The sequence below is a fragment of the Pseudophryne corroboree genome, chromosome 4, assembly GCF_028390025.1.
Source record: "Pseudophryne corroboree isolate aPseCor3 chromosome 4, aPseCor3.hap2, whole genome shotgun sequence".
NCBI lineage: Eukaryota > Metazoa > Chordata > Amphibia > Anura > Myobatrachidae > Pseudophryne > Pseudophryne corroboree.
The window spans coordinates 156,891,976-156,914,475 of record NC_086447.1 but is presented as its reverse complement, the minus strand read 5'-3'; the positions used below and the strand labels follow the sequence as shown (position 1 = coordinate 156,914,475).

Below are 22,500 nucleotides of genomic sequence, written 5' to 3'. Positions count from 1 at the left end.
ATAATGTTTTAGTTACCTTCTGACGTTTAAACTTATCAGGTTTCACAGACACCGCAGTGGAATCATCATCATCTGATATTTGCAGGATCTGCTTAATAGCAGTCACTAGGTCAGGGACATCAACGTGTGTTGTAGATTCCTCATCAGAAGCAGCTGTGTCAGTGTCTGACGAGGCAGTATGCTCCCCGTCCTCTTCAGAAGAATCGTCTGAGAGATTAGTGGATTGTGAGGAGGAAGTAGTCCGCTTAGATGGCCCCACGACACGAGAGTGACTTGGGGCAGTCTTATGTCGAACTAAGAATTGACTTAGTTGCTGCAACTAGGTAGACAAATTATCCACCCAAGGCAGATTTATCATAGGGACAAGATGTGACTAATGGCAGAGGAGGTCCCATAGGGGGCGTAAGGCTCGTCACAAGCGTATTTAGCATAGTTGAGAACGCCACCCAAGGTGGCTCATTATTGGTTACAGGTGCTGCAGACTGACTGGGAGATGTATGGCACATAGTACACAGACCATCATACAAAACTTCACGCTCAGGCAAAGCCTTGGCACATATGCTGCATGATGCAGGAGCGTCCACGGATTTCCCGCCCTTTGTGTTAGACATTTTCAGTAATGCAACATCAGAGTATTAGTACGATACAGCCAGACAGAGTACAATACCTGCGAATTAATTCCCTAGTACGTGACTGCGTACACCGTACCAGCGAATAAATACGGTATTATGTGACTGAGCACACACACACTATATGTGACCCAGGTGCACCTAGTCCCTTAGGGTACAGAATACAGTGATAGATAAAGCTGGGATACACTGAAAGTGAAATCCACACACACAATATCCGGATGTATACACAGGTACACTTGTTCTTAACAAACGCTGTCTTTATATCGACATGTAGAATACTTAAGTGTTTGTAAAATTACAGCGCTGATGTACAGGCGGATTTACAAGGAGGACCTTGCCCTGCAGTCCCGGAGACCAGTCGCAGCTATGCTTAGAAGATGGCACCCAGCGTCTCAGTCAGGGAGTGAGGGGGAATGTGAGGCAGCTCCAGGGTGGGAACACCAGCAGTAGACAAAAGTGTAGTCTACCTTTTATCCGCCGATCAGGCAAACGTAATGCATGCCGACCTACTGACTGTCAACCTATATATTGGAACCCAAGAGGCACTGAGAAGAACCTCAGTTTGAAAGGGACTGTGAGATCCAGCCAGGACCCAAGCCAACAGCGGAAGGGTAAGTACTGCATTCTATATTCTATGCAAGATGTATGTTCTTGTACATCATGTGCACATTCATGTGTATACATGCATAAGTTTCCACACATATCACTGACACGTGTCCCCTAATGCCTGGAGATGTGTATCGGATGTAATCATCGCCTGTGTGCAGTAAGGGCCTGCGACATAGCGGTGGATTCTACCTCAGACACACCATAAAGCCTTTTCATCATATCCCCTCCCTCGAAATGTTTACTTTCTTGTGGAGTTGCTATGCCAGCCTTTATCTATCCATTTTATAAAACTAATATCACTTGACTAAGATCTGAAAAATCTAGTGAGTATAATTATTATTCCCATACAAGTCCTATCAAAGCTGGAATATCCCTGTGTTCCTGCACTACTAGAGAGAACCTATTGTGAGGATATGCTGCCCTGGGCATGAAACATGTTGGTAGAAGCCTTTTCCCATCACATGGATGAAATGCTGAGTATGTACCCTTCCCATGGTAGAGGATTGGCTGTACTACTGATAGCACACACAGAGGGAGAAGCATTGCACCATTGTCTCTAACACTAATGGTACTGTTAATATGATAATGCGGCTTCGTTATAGTGTGCTGGTCACCTACACTCAATCATAAGACTGCGGGACTATAGAACAGGTGATATCACAGAACCATGACGCACCAATGTCGTCACTACCTCACTAAACTCAGATTGGTAGTGCAGCCAAGAAAATATGTCCATTGTCTCTGCATGTAACTAACACTTCATGGTGGAAACCTTGGATTAGTTTCTAATATTAGTGCTGCTTGTACCATGTGTTATTACATGAGCTAATTGCTGGTGACTTATCTGCTTTGCAAAAGTGATATCTGAATATAGTTATCTATAGTTTATTCTGAAACACAAAAATTCAGATCATGCGCGTGCCGTGGGATGCAATGGAAAAACATTTCTACTAGGCCACTGATCAGCATTTAACGCCCTGTTTCTCATCCTCTAGAACAGGGGTGGGGAACCTTTTTTCTGCCTCGGGCCAATTGGATTTTTTCAAAATCATTCACAGGCCATTATTTTTTTTTTTTTAAGCCCAATGCACGCGCTCTCCTAGGAAAGTAGGCGTGGCCTTACACATAATGCATAGGGAGATGGAGAAAATCATGTGTAACAGCCATAGGTGCAGTATGTGCTCATGAATACAGTGCAGTGTTATTACTTGTTACAAATGGATTGTTTTATTTTTGTGATACATAGGTCTCCCTCCCCCCCAATAAAAGACCCTCTAAACATTAGGTACTGGGAACTTATAGAAGAGACGCATATTCAGCGATACAGGTACCCACCCAAGCATCTACTGCTCCAAGCTGTATAGCCATCATCAATGTGCACTTCCAGGAAAGGGGGGAGTTTGGATGGCTCAACACAGAATCCATCTTTCAGAGTGTCTATGGGAACCTAATGGGCCCAACACACTGGCAGATTTCACTGAACGATATGAACGAGAACTCGTTCATATCGTTCAGTGTGGAGGCAGCAACGATGAACGACGCGCGGCCCCGCGCTCGTTCATCGTTGGTGCCGTCGCTTATGCATGCAAGCCATTATGGACAATCTCGTCCATATTAGCGTGCAGTGCTATGGAGCCGGGTGACGGGGGGGGGGGGGGGGGAACCTCAGCGGCACATCGCCATATGTGTAGGGCCCTTAAGCGTTGGAACAACTAACCCTACAGGTACAGCATGTGGGGACTAGATTTATCTACCTCGCTTCCAAATCTTGACTTACTCATTCTTATTTAAAGTTATTGTTGAAGGTCAAACAGTCACCATAAAGTGGAGCAGCTGTGACATCTTTATGGGTTACAGTGATAAAGGTGTTGCAGTTATCGAAGTTTTGAGAACATGCAACATGGTATATCAGATTCTGGGGTTGGACTTATTCGGAAAACAATTATATTCATACTTTGTTTTTCATGGAGCTGTAATTCTTCCAAGACCAGCAGAGTATAGCAGCCCTTTACATCAGCAAGAAGTTACCATACAAGTTGGAATGAACTCCAAATAGTACAATTCTAACCTCTGAGTAGTAGGAGTAAGAGACACTGGAAATACATGATGGGAGTAGTCGTAACGTAGCATAACCTTATGCGAGGTGACTGTTTCATATTCTGTGATGTTAATTTTTTTTTTTTTTTTTTTGAAGGCCGGAGGAAATACCAACCAAGGAAATATAGCAATCAGGCAGCAGAAACTTGAGAGCAGAGTAATACTGGTCAAATTTCATTGCTCTCCCACCATGACCAGCCGCTAAAAGGCTGAAGGCCTTGCAAGCAAATCCCAGCAGAGGAGCAGGTGAGAATTACCAGACAACATGTTAGTTAAGCCAAGCTTGAGACTGGTTTGCAGTTCTCTCTCAAACAGTGGTTTGTTCATGAAAGAGATGCCCCAACCGTTTTCACTTCTGGGTTTGTTGTATCTAGCCGCCCTCACAGCTCTGCCACCTGCAAAGCCGTCTCTGCAACTATTATGGCTTGGCATAAACCAGTGAGGAATTCAGAGGATATACAGCTGCCCTTCCTAACCCACTCTATGGCTGGCATAGCCCATTATTCCACCCTGGGCGAAGCTGTGGCAGATAACATCTGCCTTGCTACCCCATCTAAGGTTTTAATAAGTATTTGCAGTTGAGGCACTGGTTATCTTCTGTGTTTAGAAGATGTTTTATGCCATTATATGTATATGTGTTCCCAAAGCCATCTTCTGCTAATCACAGAGGTGGTATTACTTGGTGGTACTATTTGCTATTGCTTGACACCAAGAAATGTAAATAATCTGCCTACTTAAAATGGGATAATGTCCTGTCTCAGCCATTGTCAGAGGATATATGGGCAATTGTTTTCCACACTTGCTTTCAAGTGTCCTGTTGTATTAATCATGTGATAATGTTTTTACGTTAGTACATAGGTTATACTTGACCCCAAATATGCAGCACAAAATTGATCCCTCTATATCTAAATACTTTTTGAGGAATTGCGGTCAGGTGGGAGATATCTACAATGTGTTCTTGGAAAAGTCTGCTTCTTAGGCATGTGTGGGAAGAGGTTTTCTCCCCGATTAGGATGGTTACGAGAGTGTCTGTTAAACCTGACAGCTTGTCGGCCCTTTTCCGCTGTCATCCAGGTATATCCTACCCCACCACCCGTATCCTGACCCTAACCCCCCACTGGTGCCCAACCCTAACTCCCCCAAAGAATAAATCTAATGGTGCCCATACACTTGTGGAATGTCCCGTAACGCAACATCGTGGGGCATGGCACCGGCAGTTCAGGTGCGATGAAATCGCACCTGAACTGCCAAAGTGATTACCATGCGATCATGCGATAGATCGCATGGTAATCACGTGATGGGCACGTCACCGCCGAGTGGGAGCGGCCTCTGGCCGCACCTGGCAGGTGCCCATCGCACATTGCAGTGCGATATATAGCATGCGTTTTAAAAAAAAAACACATGCGATCACACTGCGATTCGATAAATATTAAGTGCAGCACATACTGTCTTGAGACGTGAGATTCAACCGGCGTGCCCGCGCATCGCGTCGAAAGGTACCTAAAATGTGCATACAATCCTTCGATTTCTCTCACAGATGCGGTCAAAATCGAAGGTTAGCACCGATTATCTCACAAGTGTATGGGCAACATAACCCTCCATCCCACACACCCTTAACTTAACCCTCCATCGCTCACAGCCTTAACTTAACCCTAAGTCCCCCCATCTGCGCCTTACCAGTAGGGAAGTCAGTGTCTACTCTAGCACTGTGGACCTGCCCAGCCCTGCAGCCTGGGTGCTTGCTTATTCCCTTCTGCTGCCCACAATATCCTCCTAATCTGTGTGTGGCTCTCACTCCAGGACTCTACACGATTCATCCTCTGTCTCTCTTACTCATTATTTTCCACAAATACAAAACAATTTACTGTACATTTTTTTTTGTATACCAGATTTACCTTTTAATATGTCTGTAATTACTTAAATTATATGTGATTAATTTCTCTATAGACGCATTCCACAAACTTACGGTCTATTTGTATATATATTTTTTCTTGTGTATCTGTACTATTGCTTGCTTCTGTTTGTTTTCCGCTCTGCGATGAGAAAGAAGTTCCACCCCAAGCAACATGGGAAAACACAGGCAATCCCTGATGCAATCTCTTTCCAAGAGGTCTAGCCGCATTACACCCCCCCCCCCCCCCCCCACACCCTTAACTTAACCCTCCATCGCTCACAGCCTTAACTTAACCCTAAGTCCCCCCATCTGCGCCTTACCAGTAGGGAAGTCAGTGTCTACTCTAGCACTGTGGACCTGCCCAGCCCTGCAGCCTGGGTGCTTGCTTATTCCCTTCTGCTGCCCACAATATCCTCCTAATCTGTGTGTGGCTCTCACTCCAGGACTCTACACGATTCATCCTCTGTCTCTCTTACTCATTATTTTCCACAAATACAAAACAATTTACTGTACATTTTTTTTTGTATACCAGATTTACCTTTTAATATGTCTGTAATTACTTAAATTATATGTGATTAATTTCTCTATAGACGCATTCCACAAACTTACGGTCTATTTGTATATATATTTTTTCTTGTGTATCTGTACTATTGCTTGCTTCTGTTTGTTTTCCGCTCTGCGATGAGAAAGAAGTTCCACCCCAAGCAACATGGGAAAACACAGGCAATCCCTGATGCAATCTCTTTCCAAGAGGTCTAGCCGCATTACACCCCCCCCCCCCAATGATGTTCCTGTTCCCCAGTTTACAAAAATTTAACATATAAACCACATCTACCAATATCACCGAAACCATCAGGAATATAAAATGGGATGCGGTTATGTGACAGACGCCGGAATCCAGCCCGGTGTAAAGTCCGACAGACGGCATGCCGATTGACAGGGACCACGAGTGAGAAGTCGCCCCCCTCCGGCTATCTAAACACCGGGACACCGGCGTTGGAATGGTGACCAGCAGAATTACGGGTATGAGATTATGTTTTTTTGGTGTTTTCTCAGTCAAGTGACTGGGAACCCCAATTAGTGCACCGCGTCCCCTTGCATGGTTCGTTTCACTCGCCAAAACTATAAAAAAAAAAATTAAAAACTTATGTCAACCTCTTCATGTCGACCTATTGGCCATGTCGACCTATGTCTAGTGTCGACCTACCCACTGTCGACCTAATGGGTGTCGACCTAGAGTATGGATACCTGGTATTACAACCACTGGTCACCCAACCCTATAAAATGGATCAAACACTTTTGTGATGTTGGATTTCTATATATCACAGTACCACTGAACATGCATTTATTAATACAACTGGAACAGCATGATAGCACAGTGGTTAGCATTCATGCCAAGCAGCACTGTGGTTATGAGTTTAATTTTAAGGTGACCATTAAACTTGGCAACCTGGAAAGATTTACAGCACAATCTGCGTCTCTATAATTCATTATATTGTAATTGTTATTAGGAAAACAAGCCACAGTGCACAACAGAATCTATTTAATTAGTGACCGATAAACTCTTAATTGAGAAGATGTTTCTATAACAAAATGTGAAAAATGCAGCCCGATAAAAATTATGCCAGGATTCAAAATCAGCCTAAATATATACTGAGCAGAAATCTATACACTGGTTTATCAGTATAGGTCTGTGACACCCAGAGCCAGGGTCTATAAATAGATGTAAACACCAGGGCCACCAGCTGATGGCAGAAGGAACTATTGAGCTGACACACATGTCAGAGCACGGAGAGCCACGTTATCCGAGCTGTGAGGAAAATACATCAGACTGAATGAGATGTAATTAGAGTTCTAGAGTTTACCAGTGTGGGGCAGCAGCATAAAGATATTCAGAAGAGTAATTTACCCCAGATATGGAGAAGACTGCACATGGAAACAAACACTCCGATACAAGGTGGCAGTGTAGATTGCATTACACAGGAAAACTTGGATACACAAGAAAACAGCCAGCCACAGATTGGCTTCTATAGCAGACAAGAAGCAAAGTAAAGAATGGAAACACCTCAGCCACTACTAGTGGCTTTTATGAAGGAAACAAATATTAGGCATTGTTTTTGCAAAATACTTTCAATATGGGGGAGATACGAGGCGGCGGGGATAGAGAAAGCCACACACATACATTATGAATGGACTTATTTAATAATTCAGGATCCTTCTGTGGAGGAAGAGAGTTTATTTAATAAAAAAGTTACAAATAAACTAGAAATGATTAAACTAAAAATCGTGTGGTTTTAAGTTTTAATCTAAGGTGACCATTAACATGGCAGCCATGGAATTTAGCAAGATTTGCAGCTCTACTGTGCCTCTCTGCATTTCTATAATTCAACGGGAGATCGAGGTGGTGATATTCAATTGTTTTTATTAATTGCACCCAGACAGGCCAGTTTAGCCAAGTAAAGAGTCTAAACAAAGGTGCTGGGTGCAACCCGAAAAGTGCAGTTTGTGCACCCAAACAGGTAATTTTTCACACAATTCAGGTCTCCAGAATGGGGGGCTGCAAGCTGGAATGTTTTTGCCCGCGGACAAAGAGCACCCGCAAAGAGCAACAATTGAATTGCTCCGCTGGACGCCATCTAGTGACGGGTCGTGGGGGGGGGGGGGGGGGGGGGGAACAATTGAATCGACCACATTATGATGTATTTGTTATGAAAACAAGTGAAAATGCTCCACAAAAATTACTTTATTAGCAGCAGATATAGAAGCGGTCACGTGAAAAACTAGCTGTTACAAATCATTTGAAAAACACAGCTTGATAAAATTCTGCCATTGCGCACGTTTGCAAAAGCCCCAGCACTGCAGACACGATGATAGAACGACGATAACCTAGAAAGTAGGACTGGAAGTGCGACAGGTTGAGATGACCCAGCTGATGCAGAATCCATTTAGCTGAAACTATAATTTGTCAGCATTAGAAACCTGAACTCACTGCTCTAGTTTTGTGGGGAGACCCTGCTGCCACTCACGTTCTAACCCTAAGACTACGGTTTTCCACTTTCCTCCATTCACACAGCCTTCTCCTCACTAACAACCCCACCAATGGACAGGTCACTGCTTCCCACCTGCACATGTATCCTGAGATATGCCACGCTGCTAAGATCATCCTAATGATCGCTTCATTGCAACCAGCACTTATCCCGGGAGCTGCAGCTTAACACGGCTAACCATGGGCATAATGGAGGGAAGAGGTGGTCGCCGCAGGAAGGAACTGAAATGCTCCTAGGCACTTAACCCCATAAGCTAAATTCTCATGTATGAACTAAATCGCCCCCAGAGGAAGATACTTTGTTAAAATAAAATAAAAAATAAAAACATTAAAAAGTTAAAAAGTTAAATTGATATAGCCATCTTTCTAGGCTTCTCTCTCTCTCCTGGTATTATATTTGTTTTCATTATTCTCATTATATTTAAATCTGGGAACCCTTGATTTGTCTTTTCTTTGTGCCCACATTATACATTTATATCTGAGCAATTATTGATAGGGCTACTTCTATTAGATCCAAGTTACATGGAGCCAACAGTGGCAGTACAGAAAGACCTGAGGGGCCTCTCCTGGAGGAAGAATGCCCTCTGCTATGAGGACCTAGTGTCATCACTGCAGGATGGCATGCTCACACAAGGATATGGCACTTAGATCACTATGAATGTTATGTGCTGCACTCCGGTGCCAGGAACCTAATGAGTCTCTTCCTGGCACATTCGCTGGATGCACTAGCTGATCATGATGACTGCTATAAGCATTCTCAGACAGAAGCCAACACAGCGGCTGTTTCTTAACCAACAAGGTGTCCTATAGTTAAACAATAAAAAAAAAAGTAATAAAAATAAACTATGATAAACCTTAACCACTTGCAAAGGGGCAGAGTGTGTGTAAAACGGCAGGCAGAGAATGAGGTTGATCATCAGTCTGCAAGTGGTTAAGCTGCAGAACAGTCATCTAACCACTCTACTGTATCAAATCTAGAAATAAAAGCAGCCGACATGAATGGGTCACACTGGAATTCTTTATAATTAGACGTAAAGAAAAATAAGATTTTACTTACCGATAAATCTATTTCTCGTAGTCCGTAGTGGATGCTGGGACTCCGTAAGGACCATGGGGAATAGCGGCTCCGCAGGAGACAGGGCACAAAATAAAAGCTTGAGATATCAGGTGGTGTGCACTGGCTCCTCCCCCTATGACCCTCCTCCAAGCCAGTTAGGATACTGTGCCCGGACGAGCGTACATAATAAGGAAGGATATTGAATCCCGGGTAAGACTCATACCAGCCACACCAATCACACCGTACAACTCGTGATCTGAACCCAGTTAACAGTATGATAAATTTAAAGGAGCCTCTGAAAAGATGGCTCAACAATAATAACCCGAATTTTTTGTAACAATAACTATATACAAGTATTGCAGACAATCCGCACTAGGGATGGGCGCCCAGCATCCACTACGGACTACGAGAAATAGATTTATCGGTAAGTAAAATCTTATTTTCTCTAACGTCCTAAGTGGATGCTGGGACTCCGTAAGGACCATGGGGATTATACCAAAGCTCCCAAACGGGCGGGAGAGTGCGGATGACTCTGCAGCACCGAATGAGAGAACTCCAGGTCCTCCTCAGCCAGGGTATCAAATTTGTAGAATTTAGCAAACGTGTTTGCCCCTGACCAAGTAGCTGCTCGGCAAAGTTGTAAAGCCGAGACCCCTCGGGCAGCCGCCCAAGATGAGCCCACTTTCCTTGTGGAATGGGCTTTTACTGATTTTGGCTGTGGCAATCCTGCCACGGAATGTGCAAGCTGAATTGTACTACAAATCCAACGAGCAATCGTCTGCTTTGAAGCAGGAGCACCCAGCTTGTTGGGTGCATACAGGATAAACAGCGAGTCAGTTTTCCTGACTCCAGACGTCCTGGAAACATATATTTTCAAGGCTCAAGGTTCCTGACTAGCTCGGATAACTCCCTGGCCTTCTCCTCCGGGAGAAACACCTTCTTCTGGACTGTGTCCAGAATCATTCCTAAGAACAGTAGACGTGTCGTTGGAATCAGCTGCGATTTTGGAATATTTAGAATCCATCCGTGCTGACTTAGCACTACCTGAGATAGTGCCACTCCGACTTCTAACTGTTCCTTGGTTCTTGCCCTTATCAGGAGATCGTCCAAGTAAGGGATAATTAAGATGCCTTTTCTTCGTAGAAGAATCATCATTTCGGCCATTACCTTGGTAAAGACCCGAGGCGCCGTGGACAATCCAAACGGCAGCGTCTGAAACTGATAATGACAGTTTTGTACTACAAACCTGAGGTACCCTTGGTGAGAAGGATATATTGGGACGTGGAGATAAGCATCCTTGATGTCCAGCGACACCATATAGTCCCCCTCTTCCAGGTTCGCTATCACCGCTCTGAGTGACTCCATCTTGAATTTGAACCTTTTTATGTAAGTGTTCAAAGATTTTAGATTTAATATTGGTCTCACCGAGCCGTCCGGCTTCGGTACCACAAATAGTGTGGAATAATACCCCTTCCCCTGTTGTAAGAGGGGTACCTTGATGATCACCTGCTGGGAGTACAGCTTGTGAATGGCTTCCAGAACTGCCTCCCTGTCGGAGGGAGACTTTGGTAAAGCAGACTTCAGGAACCGATGAGGAGGAAACGCCTCGAATTCCAGTTTGTACCCCTGTGATACTACCTGTAGAATCCAGGGATCCACTTGCGAGTGAGCCCACTGCGCGTTGAAATTCTTGAGACGGGCCCCCACCGTGTCTGAGTCTGCTTGTAAAGCCCCAGCGTCATGCTGAAGACTTGGCAGAAGCAGGGGAGGGCTTCTGCTCCTGGGAAGCGGCTGCATGGTGCTGCCTTTTTCCTCTTCCTCTGCCCTTGGGCAGAAAAGAGTGACCTTTTGCTCGCTTGTACTTATGGGAACGAAAGGACTGAGTTTGAAAAGACTGTCTTTTTCTGTTGATGTGAAGTAACCTGGGGTAAAAAGGTGGATTTTCCAGCCGTTGCCGTGGCCACCAGGTCTGTTAGACCAGCCCCAAATAACTCCTCCCCCTTATACGGCAATACTTCCATGTGCCGTTTGGAATCTGCGTCCCCTGACCACTGTCTGGTCCATAATGCTCTTCTGGCAGAGATGGACATTGCGCTTACTCTTGATGCCAGGGTACAAATATCCCTCTGCGCATCACGCATATATAGCAATGCATCCTTTAAATGTTCTATAGTTAACAGAATATTGTCCCTATCCAGGGTATCAATATTCTCAGTCAGGGAATCCGCCCATGCGACTCCAGCACTGCACATCCAGGCTGATGCGATTGCTGGTCGCAGTATAACACCAGTATGTGTGTATATACTTTTCAGGATATTTTCCAGCCTCCTATCAGCTGGTTCTTTGAGGGTGGCCGTATCAGGGGACGGTAACGCTACTTGTTTAGATAAACGTGTGAGCGCCTTATCTACCCTAGGGGGTGTTTCCCACCGTGCCCTAACCTCTGGCGGGAAAGGGTATAGTGCTAATAACTTATTAGAAATTAGCTGTTTTTTATCGGGGGAAACCCACGCTTTATCACACACCTCATTTATTTCCTCAGACTCAGGAAAAACTATTGGCAGTTTTTTCACACCCCACATAATACCCGCCTTTGAGGTATTTGTAGTGTCAGAAAGGTTCAATGCCTCTTTCATTGCCGTGATCATGTAACGTGTGGCCCTACTGGACATTACGTTTGTCTCGTCACCGTCGACACTAGATTCAGTATCTGTATCTGGATCCGTGTCGACCCACTGAGGTAGCGGCCGTTTTAGGGCCCCTGAGGGTGTCTGAGACGCCTGAACAGGCACTAATTGATTTGCCGGCTTTCTCATGTCGTCAACAGTTTTTTGTAAATTGCTGACATTATCACTTAATTGCTTAAACACAATCATCCAGTCAGGTGTCGACTCCCTAGGGGGTGACATCACTAACACAGGCAACTGCTCCGCCTCCACCTCATTTTCCTCCTCATACATGTCGACACACGCGTACCGACACACAGCACACACACCGGGAATGCTCTGATAGAGGACAGGACCCTACTTAGCCCTTTGGAGAGACAGAGGGAGAGTCTGCCAGCACACACCCAGCGCTATATATATACAGGGATAACCTTATATAAGTGTTAATCCCTTATAGCTGCTGTTAATCTAGTTATTTGCTGCCAAAATGCCCCCCCTTCTCTTTTTTACCCTGAATCAGATGCAGTACTGCAGGGGAGAATCAGGGAGCCGTCCTTCCAGCGGAGCTGTGAGGGAATAATGGCGCCAGTGTGCTGAGGAGATAGGCCCCGCCCCTTCACGACGTCCTTAACTCCCGCTTTTTTGTGTAAAATGGCAGGGGAAAAATTACATCCATATAGCCCTGGAGCTATATGTGATGTATTCCTTTTGCCAGCTAAGGTATATGTGTGTTATATTGCGTCTCAGGGCGCTCCCCCCCAGCGCCCTGCACCCTCAGTGACCGGAGTGTGAAGTGTGCTGAGAGCAATGGCGCACAGCTGCGGTGCTGTGCGCTACCTTAGTCTTGAAGACAGGATGTCTTCTGCCGCCGCTTTCACCGGACCTTAGTCTCTTCTGGCTCTGTAAGGGGGACGGCGGCGCGGCTCCGGTGACCCATCCAGGCTGAACCTGTGATCGTCCCTCTGGAGCTAACGTCCAGTAGCCTAAGAAGCCCAATCCACTCTGCACGCAGGTGAGTTCGCTTCTTCTCCCCTTAGTCCCACGATGCAGTGAGCCTGTTGCCAGCAGGACTCACTGAAAATAAAAAAACCTAACTAAACTTTTATTCTAAGCAGCTCTGGAGAGCTACCTAGTTTGCACCCTTCTCGGCCGGGCACAAAAATCTAACTGGCTTGGAGGAGGGTCATAGGGGGAGGAGCCAGTGCACACCACCTGATATCTCAAGCTTTTATTTTGTGCCCTGTCTCCTGCGGAGCCGCTATTCCCCATGGTCCTTACGGAGTCCCAGCATCCACTTAGGACGTTAGAGAAAAAAAAAAAGTTAGAAGACTAAAGGTACAGTAATGAAAATATATTAACATTCCAAAGTAAAAGGATTTACCCGCCAGTGTGCTCGTGTGCCTGAACGCTCGGACCTGGGAGTCTGAGAGACCGGTGAGCAGGGAGATGACTGTGTCCATCATGTATTCATCATAAATGATACTGTATTGGCACTGCCGGATCAGTACACCAATAAACTCACAGAAGTTGCTGCGAAACTTCTTCCAGTGAGGACCAGGCATTGTTAGAGGGTAGTCGCCACTATCCTGAAGGAAGGAAAGAATCACTGACAATAAAGCATTTACAAACACAAAACGACATTTTGAATGGACAGTGTCTGCACTCAAATCACATTAAGTGTTCTAAATACTTTGTTAACTACAGCACTGTGTGGTGTTTGTGTATTCTCCCACTGTCTGTGTGGGTGTCTGGTTAGTTAGTTTCTGGCAATAGTAATCCCAGTGTGTATGCAGGTGAATGAGAACATCTATTAAGCGCCACATGGGCAGGGACTATAGTGAATGAGTGACACATTCTATGAAGTGCTGCATAATGTGTGCGCTAGGTAACAAAAGGATTAGTAAATAAATACATAATATCCGTTTTAGCCTTGAAGCTCCCCAACCTCACATTTACCTCATCAAACTCCTCAGTCATTTTTCTGATAATTTCTGCATTCTGCATATTGCGGAACATCTCAATTCTTACAGTACCTGCACAGTAAAACATTTAAAACTTTAAGCAATTACAATAAAAAAGACAAGACCTAAAAATAGTTTACAGATATATAAAAAATAAAAGTTTGTCCCAATGTTAGAAGTGCATAATACTCTCCTTTACAAGAGTCACGACAAAGGCAGGAGGGAAATACAAATCTTTAGGGTCAGTAACACACTAAATACAGATATTCTAAAAATACACATATATACATACCCCCAACACCTTCACAAACATATGTATGTATGTATGTATGTATGTATGTATGTATGTATGTATGTATGTATGTATGTATGTATGTATGTATGTATGTATATATGTATGTATGACATCATGGCCACTACAGGAAGTGGTGCTCAGGACGCCGGCTGGCTGGACTGGCTGAGGGCGGGTATATCACACACTAAGTATTTATTGTTTACTTTCTCACTGTGCGTCATCATGAAGGGGGAGACCCCGAAAACGTTGAATTAAAACACCAGATTCTTCACTTATTGCAAGTCTTGGAGTGCCATTCCTATCCATGCAAACTCTAGGGGTGTGCCATCACCAGGAAGAGGCACCCAAGCAGGAAATGTTCATGGGTTAAATTACACAGAGTGCCGGATCATTACTTTGTAGAAAGTGAGTGTGAGAGACAGAGAGTGAGTGAGTGGGTAAGAGTGTGTGTGTGAAGAACTAGTGATCTTACATACATGTAGCTAAAACAATTTTTTACTTTCCAGCAATTCCATAAAATGTCAGTGCCAGGATGTGATCAAATAGAACACTTTAACAATGATTAGGGTAGGTTCTTCAAGCAACATCAGTCCCCTAATTATGATGGATTTTATTTTTATACCACATCTATTAGCAGCCTCCGCTTTACAACAGTCTTACAATTATCTAGCAGACGACCACCTCTCTACAAGGCTTGTTTACAGCTGTGTATGGGTGGCTGGAGCCACAGGGAGATCAAACACCCACAGACAAAGCACCCACCTTTACATCCAGAACACTGGATGAAGAAGTTTATTAAGTCTAGAAGAGCAATGTCTCGATCTTGTTTGTAGGACTCGATCCAATCATCGACAACAGACTACAAGAGAAACACAGAATGAGTGTCACAAATATGCATGCTCCGAGTATATTCATATCCAATTGTAACAACACCCACGATTGTTATTCTATCAAAACTGACTGATTGTCACCTGATTAGGAAGACTCTCCTAACACCGTACTGCTACTGGGGTATAAGGGAAAAAAATCCTGGGAAACCAGAAGGGAAGACATTGAGATATACAGGAACAGGGGAAAGCAGAGATTTTCAGGGACTTGTACGTATCAGAAAGGTGTGTGTGTGGCTATGGTCACACATTATAAAGGGTCCTCACACTCTGAAGAGCTGCAAAGGTCCTCGTCCAGTAACAATATGCAACTGATAATGTAACTACAGGAATTAGAATATAGCTAAATATAGCCTCAGGACAATGGAACCTAATCTTCAGCCACATACCGCACCTACCTTGCTGCTTTGGGATAGTGAAATCGAGCAACAGAAAAAGAAATGTAATATAACAGTATGGGCTACAAGTAAAACAAACGGAATTCAGTCACTCCTTTAATTGTATATTACAACACTGTTTACACTTAAGTCCCATGACATATGTTTAAGTGACACTCTGGGTGTGAACCAGGTCCTTAAGTAATGAAGCAAAATCCCAGACACAAGAAAACTCAGTGTAAATAGTAACAGTATATTATAACAGAACACATAAGCCCTGCAGAGTGAGATCAGGCATGGAGAGTAGGAGACACAGCGTGGAGGAGCTGGATACCTGCATGGCACTCTTTCCCATCTTCACAACTTCAAACAAGGTGACTGGATCACCCTCGCCATTCAGCTGGGGATGTCCATTAGCTCTCCCTCGTCCTCTAGCTCCAGGTTCTCCCCGGCTCCGTTCACCAGGTGTTTTCCGTGGCTTCTTTATGGCAGACTGCATTAAAAGGAACAATTACACAGATGATAAAGATCCCTAATGACCCAAACTTTAAAAGTTGTATGCTAAAGCACCTGAGCAGCTTGGGATGATCTATACTTTATTTTTTATGGCACCACAAGGGATCTGCAGCGCCTTATAAAATACATAAACAGAAATAATATGATCAAAACAAGAGGGGAAAAAAACACACAGTCTGAAGAACATGGACATCAAGGCTTATAAGCAGCGCTGGCTGAACCCACAGGTTGTGTGCTCTTAACAGTGGGGAGGAGATAATGGTATAAGTGAAGAAAGGAAAAGTACAGGATGGAAGACGGCCATGCTAAAGGGGAGTGGCAGACAGATGGTAGTGACACAGAGGAGGAAGACAATGAGTAAGGAGCATGGAGCAGTGGGTTAAATGAGAGCTAGAAGGCTTTGATAAAGTGGGTCTTGAGAGCCTGTTTGAAGCTTTGTAGAGAGGCGAGTCTAAGGAGAGGGAAAGTGTTCCAGTGGTGGGGAGCAGCACAGACAAAATTTTGGGAGGTTGCAGTGGGAGGAGAAGCGGCATTCATCTGTGTTGAGAAGTGTGTAGGCGGGAGTATGTAGGGAGAAGAGGTCAGATATGGAAAATAAGAAAGGATATGGGTGAGGGTATTTTAAGTGAGCATGAGGAGTTTGGAATGGGTTCTTAGGGGGAGAGGGAAAGCAAATAGCATACTTTGGAGAGGAAGATGAGCCCAGCAGCAGCATGAGGTTAGATTGGAATTGGAGAGAGGTCGGAGTGAGGGAGGCCAGATGAGGGGAGTTTACAGTAGTCTGGTCTTGAGATGACCTGTGAGTGGATGAGGGCTTTAGCTGCCACTAGGGTGAGAAAGTGTCTGATCCTGGAGATATTTCCGAAATGGAAACGATAACACTGCATAAAGCAATGAATGTGTAGTTTAAAGGAAAGGGAGGAGTCAATAACTCCAAAACAGTGCACTTGTGGGCTAGAAGAGATGGTGACGCTGTCAATAGCTAATGAAATTGGAGATGAGGCTATAGGGAGGGTGGGAAAACTATCCGTGCATTCTCCGACATGGTAGTTTTGAGAAAGCTCTGGAACATGTAGGAGTAAATAGACATACAGCTGGAGATACAAATAAAGAGAGGGGAAAGGTCAGTAGAGGAGAGGTAGATCTGAGTGTCAACAACATAGAGAAGATATTGGAGGACAAAAGAGCTGATGAGCTATCTGGAAAAGGACATATAAAGAGAATAGAGGTCAAAGAACTACATGCACTTTAAGTACAGTACCCTGCTGGTCTGATTCACAGCTAGTAAACTCTATCCTGGTGATTCTCAAATCTAGTCCTTGGGACACACTAACCAGCATATTTTTCAGGATTTCTCATAGAATGAGTGAATTCCAATCACCTGTAGTTCTTTTAAAATGTGTCAGTCCGTTAAGAGCACACCTGTGCTCCAACAAAGAGATCTGGAAAACATGCACTGTGGGGCTATGTACACACTAGGATGATGTGCGCATGATGAGACATTGCTAGAGACGGGACCCAGCATCGGCAAGTGTATACACACTTGCCAATGTCAGCAACATCGCCTGTCTAACCTGCATGTAGGTCAGATGGGCGATGCCGTATGCAACATGCGAAATAGCGCCTCATACACGATATAGTGCGCACACACTAGATGAGGTGAATAATATTGCATACTATCAGGCCGATACAATATCGCCTATTGTGCACACACTGTAAAGGTGCCCACACAAGGACAGATTATTTATTTTTTTTAAACTATGTGGACGTTTTCGACCGATCGGAATGACCGTTTAAAAACGGTCGGTGTTCTCCTCGGATCTCTTCAACATGCAGAAGGATCTGAGGAGAACGCTGCCATGCTGGCGAATGAAGGATGAATCCGCTCCCCCCCTCCCTCTGTTGACATAGGCAAGTGTGTGTGCACTTGCCTCACTGGCTGGAGGACACATTGCTCCCTTTGTGGGCACCTTGAGTGTGCCCCAACGATGGAATTTGAGAAGCACTGTTCTAGCTAATTAGCTTTAAGGGACACATTTACTAAGCAGTGATAAGAGCGGAGAAGTGAGCCAGTGGAGAAGTTGCCCATGGCAACCAATCAGCACTGAAGTAGCATCTATAATTTGCATACTAGAAAGTTATACAGAGCTGCTGATTGGTTGATGGGGTAACTTCTCCACTGGCTCACTTCTCCGCTCTTATCACTGCTTAGTAAATGTACCCCTAAGTCTCCTAACCTGGGCAGTTTATTGACGAAAACAGATTTTGAATGGGACTTTTACAAATAACTAATACAAACATCTGATTTTATGGCAGGTTATCAAAATATTTAATGCATCGGTAAAACAGTAAATAGACAATTTTTTTTTTCTTTTTTAAGTGGGGTTGGAGGTAGGGAGAAATGTTATCAGTGTTCTATATTTTACCATTTAGTTCTACAAACAAATAGTACTTTTAGCTGCTACATTATACTGCTGGGATTCTGTGCCTTGACCTGTTAGAATAGACTGCAAAGAGTAAGGTGAGATATTGACTATGCCCGATTTTTTCTTGAACTCCCCCAGAGGCACCGATTTTGACTATCTGTACTTGCAATTTTGACTGTCTGCCAATTTTGACTATACTTTGTACTAGATTGTACACAATATAGACAAGATTGACTTGCATGCACAGTCTATTTTTTCTTGCGATACCGACCCCACAGGACCGAACATCGGTATCTCCAGCTGTGTACACACAGTGCGATTTGCACGAACTTTCCCTACGATTTTGGCTATATAGTCTAAATCACAGGGTTACACCGCACCGTGTGTATGTACCTTAAAAAAAAAAAAAATGTTTGGGACGCTGACCCACTGGATACAATCCCTGTGTGAAAAAAACACATGTATGCACTGGTTAACGGTACGAGTCCATCATGGTTGCCAAACAAACCATTCTATAATATGGCAGTTGCACACAGGTGTTTTTCTTTCACAATTTTGCATTTTAATTAAGACTAAGCAAACTGCGGTTAATCAGAGTTATACAGGAAGGAAATCTAAACACTGATGGATATATGACAGACATATTTTAGACATCATTTCAAGCTCTGTGAGCCAAATGTGTGGTTTTAGACTGCCCAACATTCCCCATTAAATCCCATATAAATACCTTCCCGTACCAATACTAAACTGCTCCTTTCTATGTAATATCATTAAATCATTTTAATATGGGACAGCGTCAAAGACAGCAAGTGGCAGATTGCAAGCGAAGTTAGAGACATAACAGAAGCAAGGGAAAGCCCTGCAATAGGAATCTTGACTTATTTCTTAATGGTTACTCACTGGTGGCCTTCCTGGGCGTCCTCTTTTCCTCTTCCCCTTGACCTCTATATCCTCCACAATGTCTGAGCTTATTTCACTAGCAACTGCAGACATGTCTGTGTGTACTGTTGCGCTCTCATTTGTGGAGTCCCTAAAAAAGTATTAATAAGAAACCCACTTCACCAACTGCGTTCCATAACATTAAGGTCATTCAAACTGCGCAGGTGCCATTATGTACTCACTGCAAGACCGACAGCTCAGAGGTGATCATGTTTGCGGGCCTCTTGCGTAGAGCTTTTCCTCCACTATAATGGTAATTAAGAGTTTCCTGTAGGTTCAGTTATTCAAATTTGCAGAGACGTGAATCTATGAATAAAAGAGGAAAAATCTATTTAAACAACCAAAAAGGACAAAACAATTAAAAAGGACAACTGTAAAATCAAAAGTACAAGTTACCAAGTTTACTTCTTCATAGGCTTTAATCATTTTCTATTTCTTTACACAATAAGATAGAACTCATCAGGTCATAAAAAGAAATATTGGTCTTTTTGAAGCTCTTAAGGGGGGGGGGGGGGGGGGAGGACAATTAGCCGTGGTAAATTCATTGAAATCCCCCCTTAAAGGGACATTATGCTAAATCATAACTTTTTACAGCTGTAATTTGTGGAGCTATTTTATCTGAACTAAAACAAGGAGTCTGGTATAAATAGATGCCTTGGTTAAAAGTTACCAATGGGGGCACTGTTCCACTATTGATGTTGTATTTATCAATGCAAAAATGTAACTCATTCACTACAAAAGAATTTCAATCTTGATATTGTTGCAGTTCTTTGGACAATAGATATTCATTTTCTGTACTAGGTAAAGTGAAAATACTAGCTACTATTTAGAGAGGATGTGTCACCAGGCCAGTATACATCATTTATACAATGCTTTATACTATAACTTTATTACATTTTTTATTCTATTTCTCAGTCTCTAGTTCTGCAAATGTTTTGTCAATTTGCCTACTCAGTAGACAGACAGTAGGGCAATTTAAACATGCATGGGATAGACATAAGGATATCATTACAAAGAAATAAGGATCAAATATGGATTGAGCTAAAAATATGGTTAAAAAAAAAAGGAAAAGAAAAAAGGGCAGACTAGATGGGGCAAGTGTTTCTTATCTGCAGTCAAATTCTATTTTTCAGTCATTGCAAGAGAGTCATGGCAGTCTGTCAGTAAGAATCTGCACCGGGTGCGCAATATTTACCCATATGGAACTAGTCTTATATAGCTCACAGTGTGCAATGAGAACGGTGCAAGTGCTTTAACGTAAGGCCCATACATACTACCCGATTTTGAACTCAAAGTAAGCTCACTTTTGGCGTTTTGAGCTACTTTGAGCTCAAACTCGGTCAGTGTGTATTGCCAGGCGATGAGCACTGATGCGCACTCCCGCATCATCGCTGGCCACCGCTGTCCATTGGGCTGTTTTACCAGCCAAGTGAACCACTTTCCACAGTCTACTGTGGGAAGTGGTTCACCCCCGTGAACATCCCTGGGCCAGGAGGAAATAAAAATAAAAATCGCTCAGCGTGTATGCACTAAGCTATTTTCCTGCCAGCAATATTCACATCATCACCCAGCATGTATGCACCTTAAGGTTAATGTATGTAGATGTTCCCAGTAATCATTAAATATTCATTCATGGACCTCACAGCATGCTGGGGGATTCTTTAACCACTTAACTGGCATGGTCAGATTTCATGCAACTGCGCCGTCCCACCCTGCCCCCCGTTTTTGACGAGGAGATACGTTCTGCAGATGTGCATAATATAATGTTTAAATATTTAAAAAAAATACTTTTTCAACTTTATTATATAAAATACATTTTAATAAACAATGTTAACACTTTTGAAGGGAAAAATCGTCAGTTAAGTGGTTTTTAAACAGGGCAGAGATATCTGGTACATTTCATAGCACTAGTACACCTAGATTATCCTATCACAAAAACTTTTAACTAACGAAAGAACCACACTGTCATTTTAATAGATTGGTAGATTTTTTTATTTAAACATTTTAAAATCATAATTTAGTTTATGTCAAACATGTAAGGTGTTACGTTTATGCAGTGGTTCTCAAACTGTGTTCCTAGGCACCCTGGGGTTAGTGGTCCAGGACCAATTCAAATTAATTATGGTCAATGTAATAGACAAAACCAGGGCTTGTAGCTTGCAATCTAAAATATGTGGACAAGATGGAGTGAATCCTGTCCCTCACTACATATCTGAAGGACGACAAAAACACAAATTTACACATACATACACACATATATATATATATATATATATATAGTAAGAGTAACAATTAGCGGCACTCAGCAGACTTGTAGTAGAGAAAATGCAGTTAGTTTAATCCGACATGTTTCGGGGACAACCCCGTCCTCAGGGCCTAACCAGGTCTGGTTAGGCCCTGAGGACGGGGTTGTCCCCGAAACATGTCGGATTAAACTAACTGCATTTTCTCTACTACAAGTCTGCTGAGTGCCGCTCATTGTTACTCTTACTGCATACTGGGAGATTGCATTTATCTTACCTGGGAGGGCACCGCAGCCAGTCATCCACATGAGCAGGGAGTGCCGGGACTAACAGTTTGTATATATATATATATATATATATATATATATATATATATATATATATATATATATATATATAAATTTTCTCAATAAGACACTTTTGGCCTAGGAGTGCCATGAAAAAATTCTGATACTCTAGGGTGGATGCAGTTAAAATGCAGCGCCCAAATCCCAACAGCTGGTGATATACCAACAGACAAAAATCCTGAACGCTGCCCGGTATACCTACTCTGTTGGTGGGTCCACGCCACCAGACCTGAAGAATGGTGAGAGCACTTTGAGCCACAAGGGATTCTGACAGATAGGATATATGTATACTGACAGCCGGCATCCCATCTGGTTGTCAGGACTCAAAGTTTGGGAACTACTGCGTTAATGTATATGTGCTTACACAAAATCTACAAAATTTAGACTACATCTGACGGCCAAGGTACAGGACAGCAAAACTCGTAGCCAGCAATGGTTCTGGACAAGTGGATAGAGCCGCCTTGTAAGAATAGGGCAAGATGCATTGCTGCCTACTGTAGCCCAAGCC

The 22,500-nt window shown here is 43.5% G+C and overlaps 1 protein-coding gene across 2 annotated transcripts in view; it reads right to left on the bottom strand.

The window, feature by feature from the left end:
* The window catches only part of STAG1 (STAG1 cohesin complex component), a 331,398-nt gene that overhangs the window by 137,567 nt on the left and 171,331 nt on the right, over window positions 1-22,500 (bottom strand). For both annotated transcript variants that reach the window (XM_063915509.1, XM_063915510.1), the window contains exons 2-7: window positions 19,585-19,708; window positions 19,364-19,493; window positions 15,856-16,014; window positions 15,020-15,116; window positions 13,958-14,034; window positions 13,383-13,587 (exon numbers count right to left, since the gene is read on the bottom strand). In XM_063915509.1, the coding sequence (XP_063771579.1) occupies window positions 13,383-13,587; window positions 13,958-14,034; window positions 15,020-15,116; window positions 15,856-16,014; window positions 19,364-19,493; window positions 19,585-19,613 (697 nt within the window). In that variant the 5' untranslated portion in view covers window positions 19,614-19,708. The remainder of the gene's footprint in view (window positions 1-13,382; window positions 13,588-13,957; window positions 14,035-15,019; window positions 15,117-15,855; window positions 16,015-19,363; window positions 19,494-19,584; window positions 19,709-22,500) is intronic.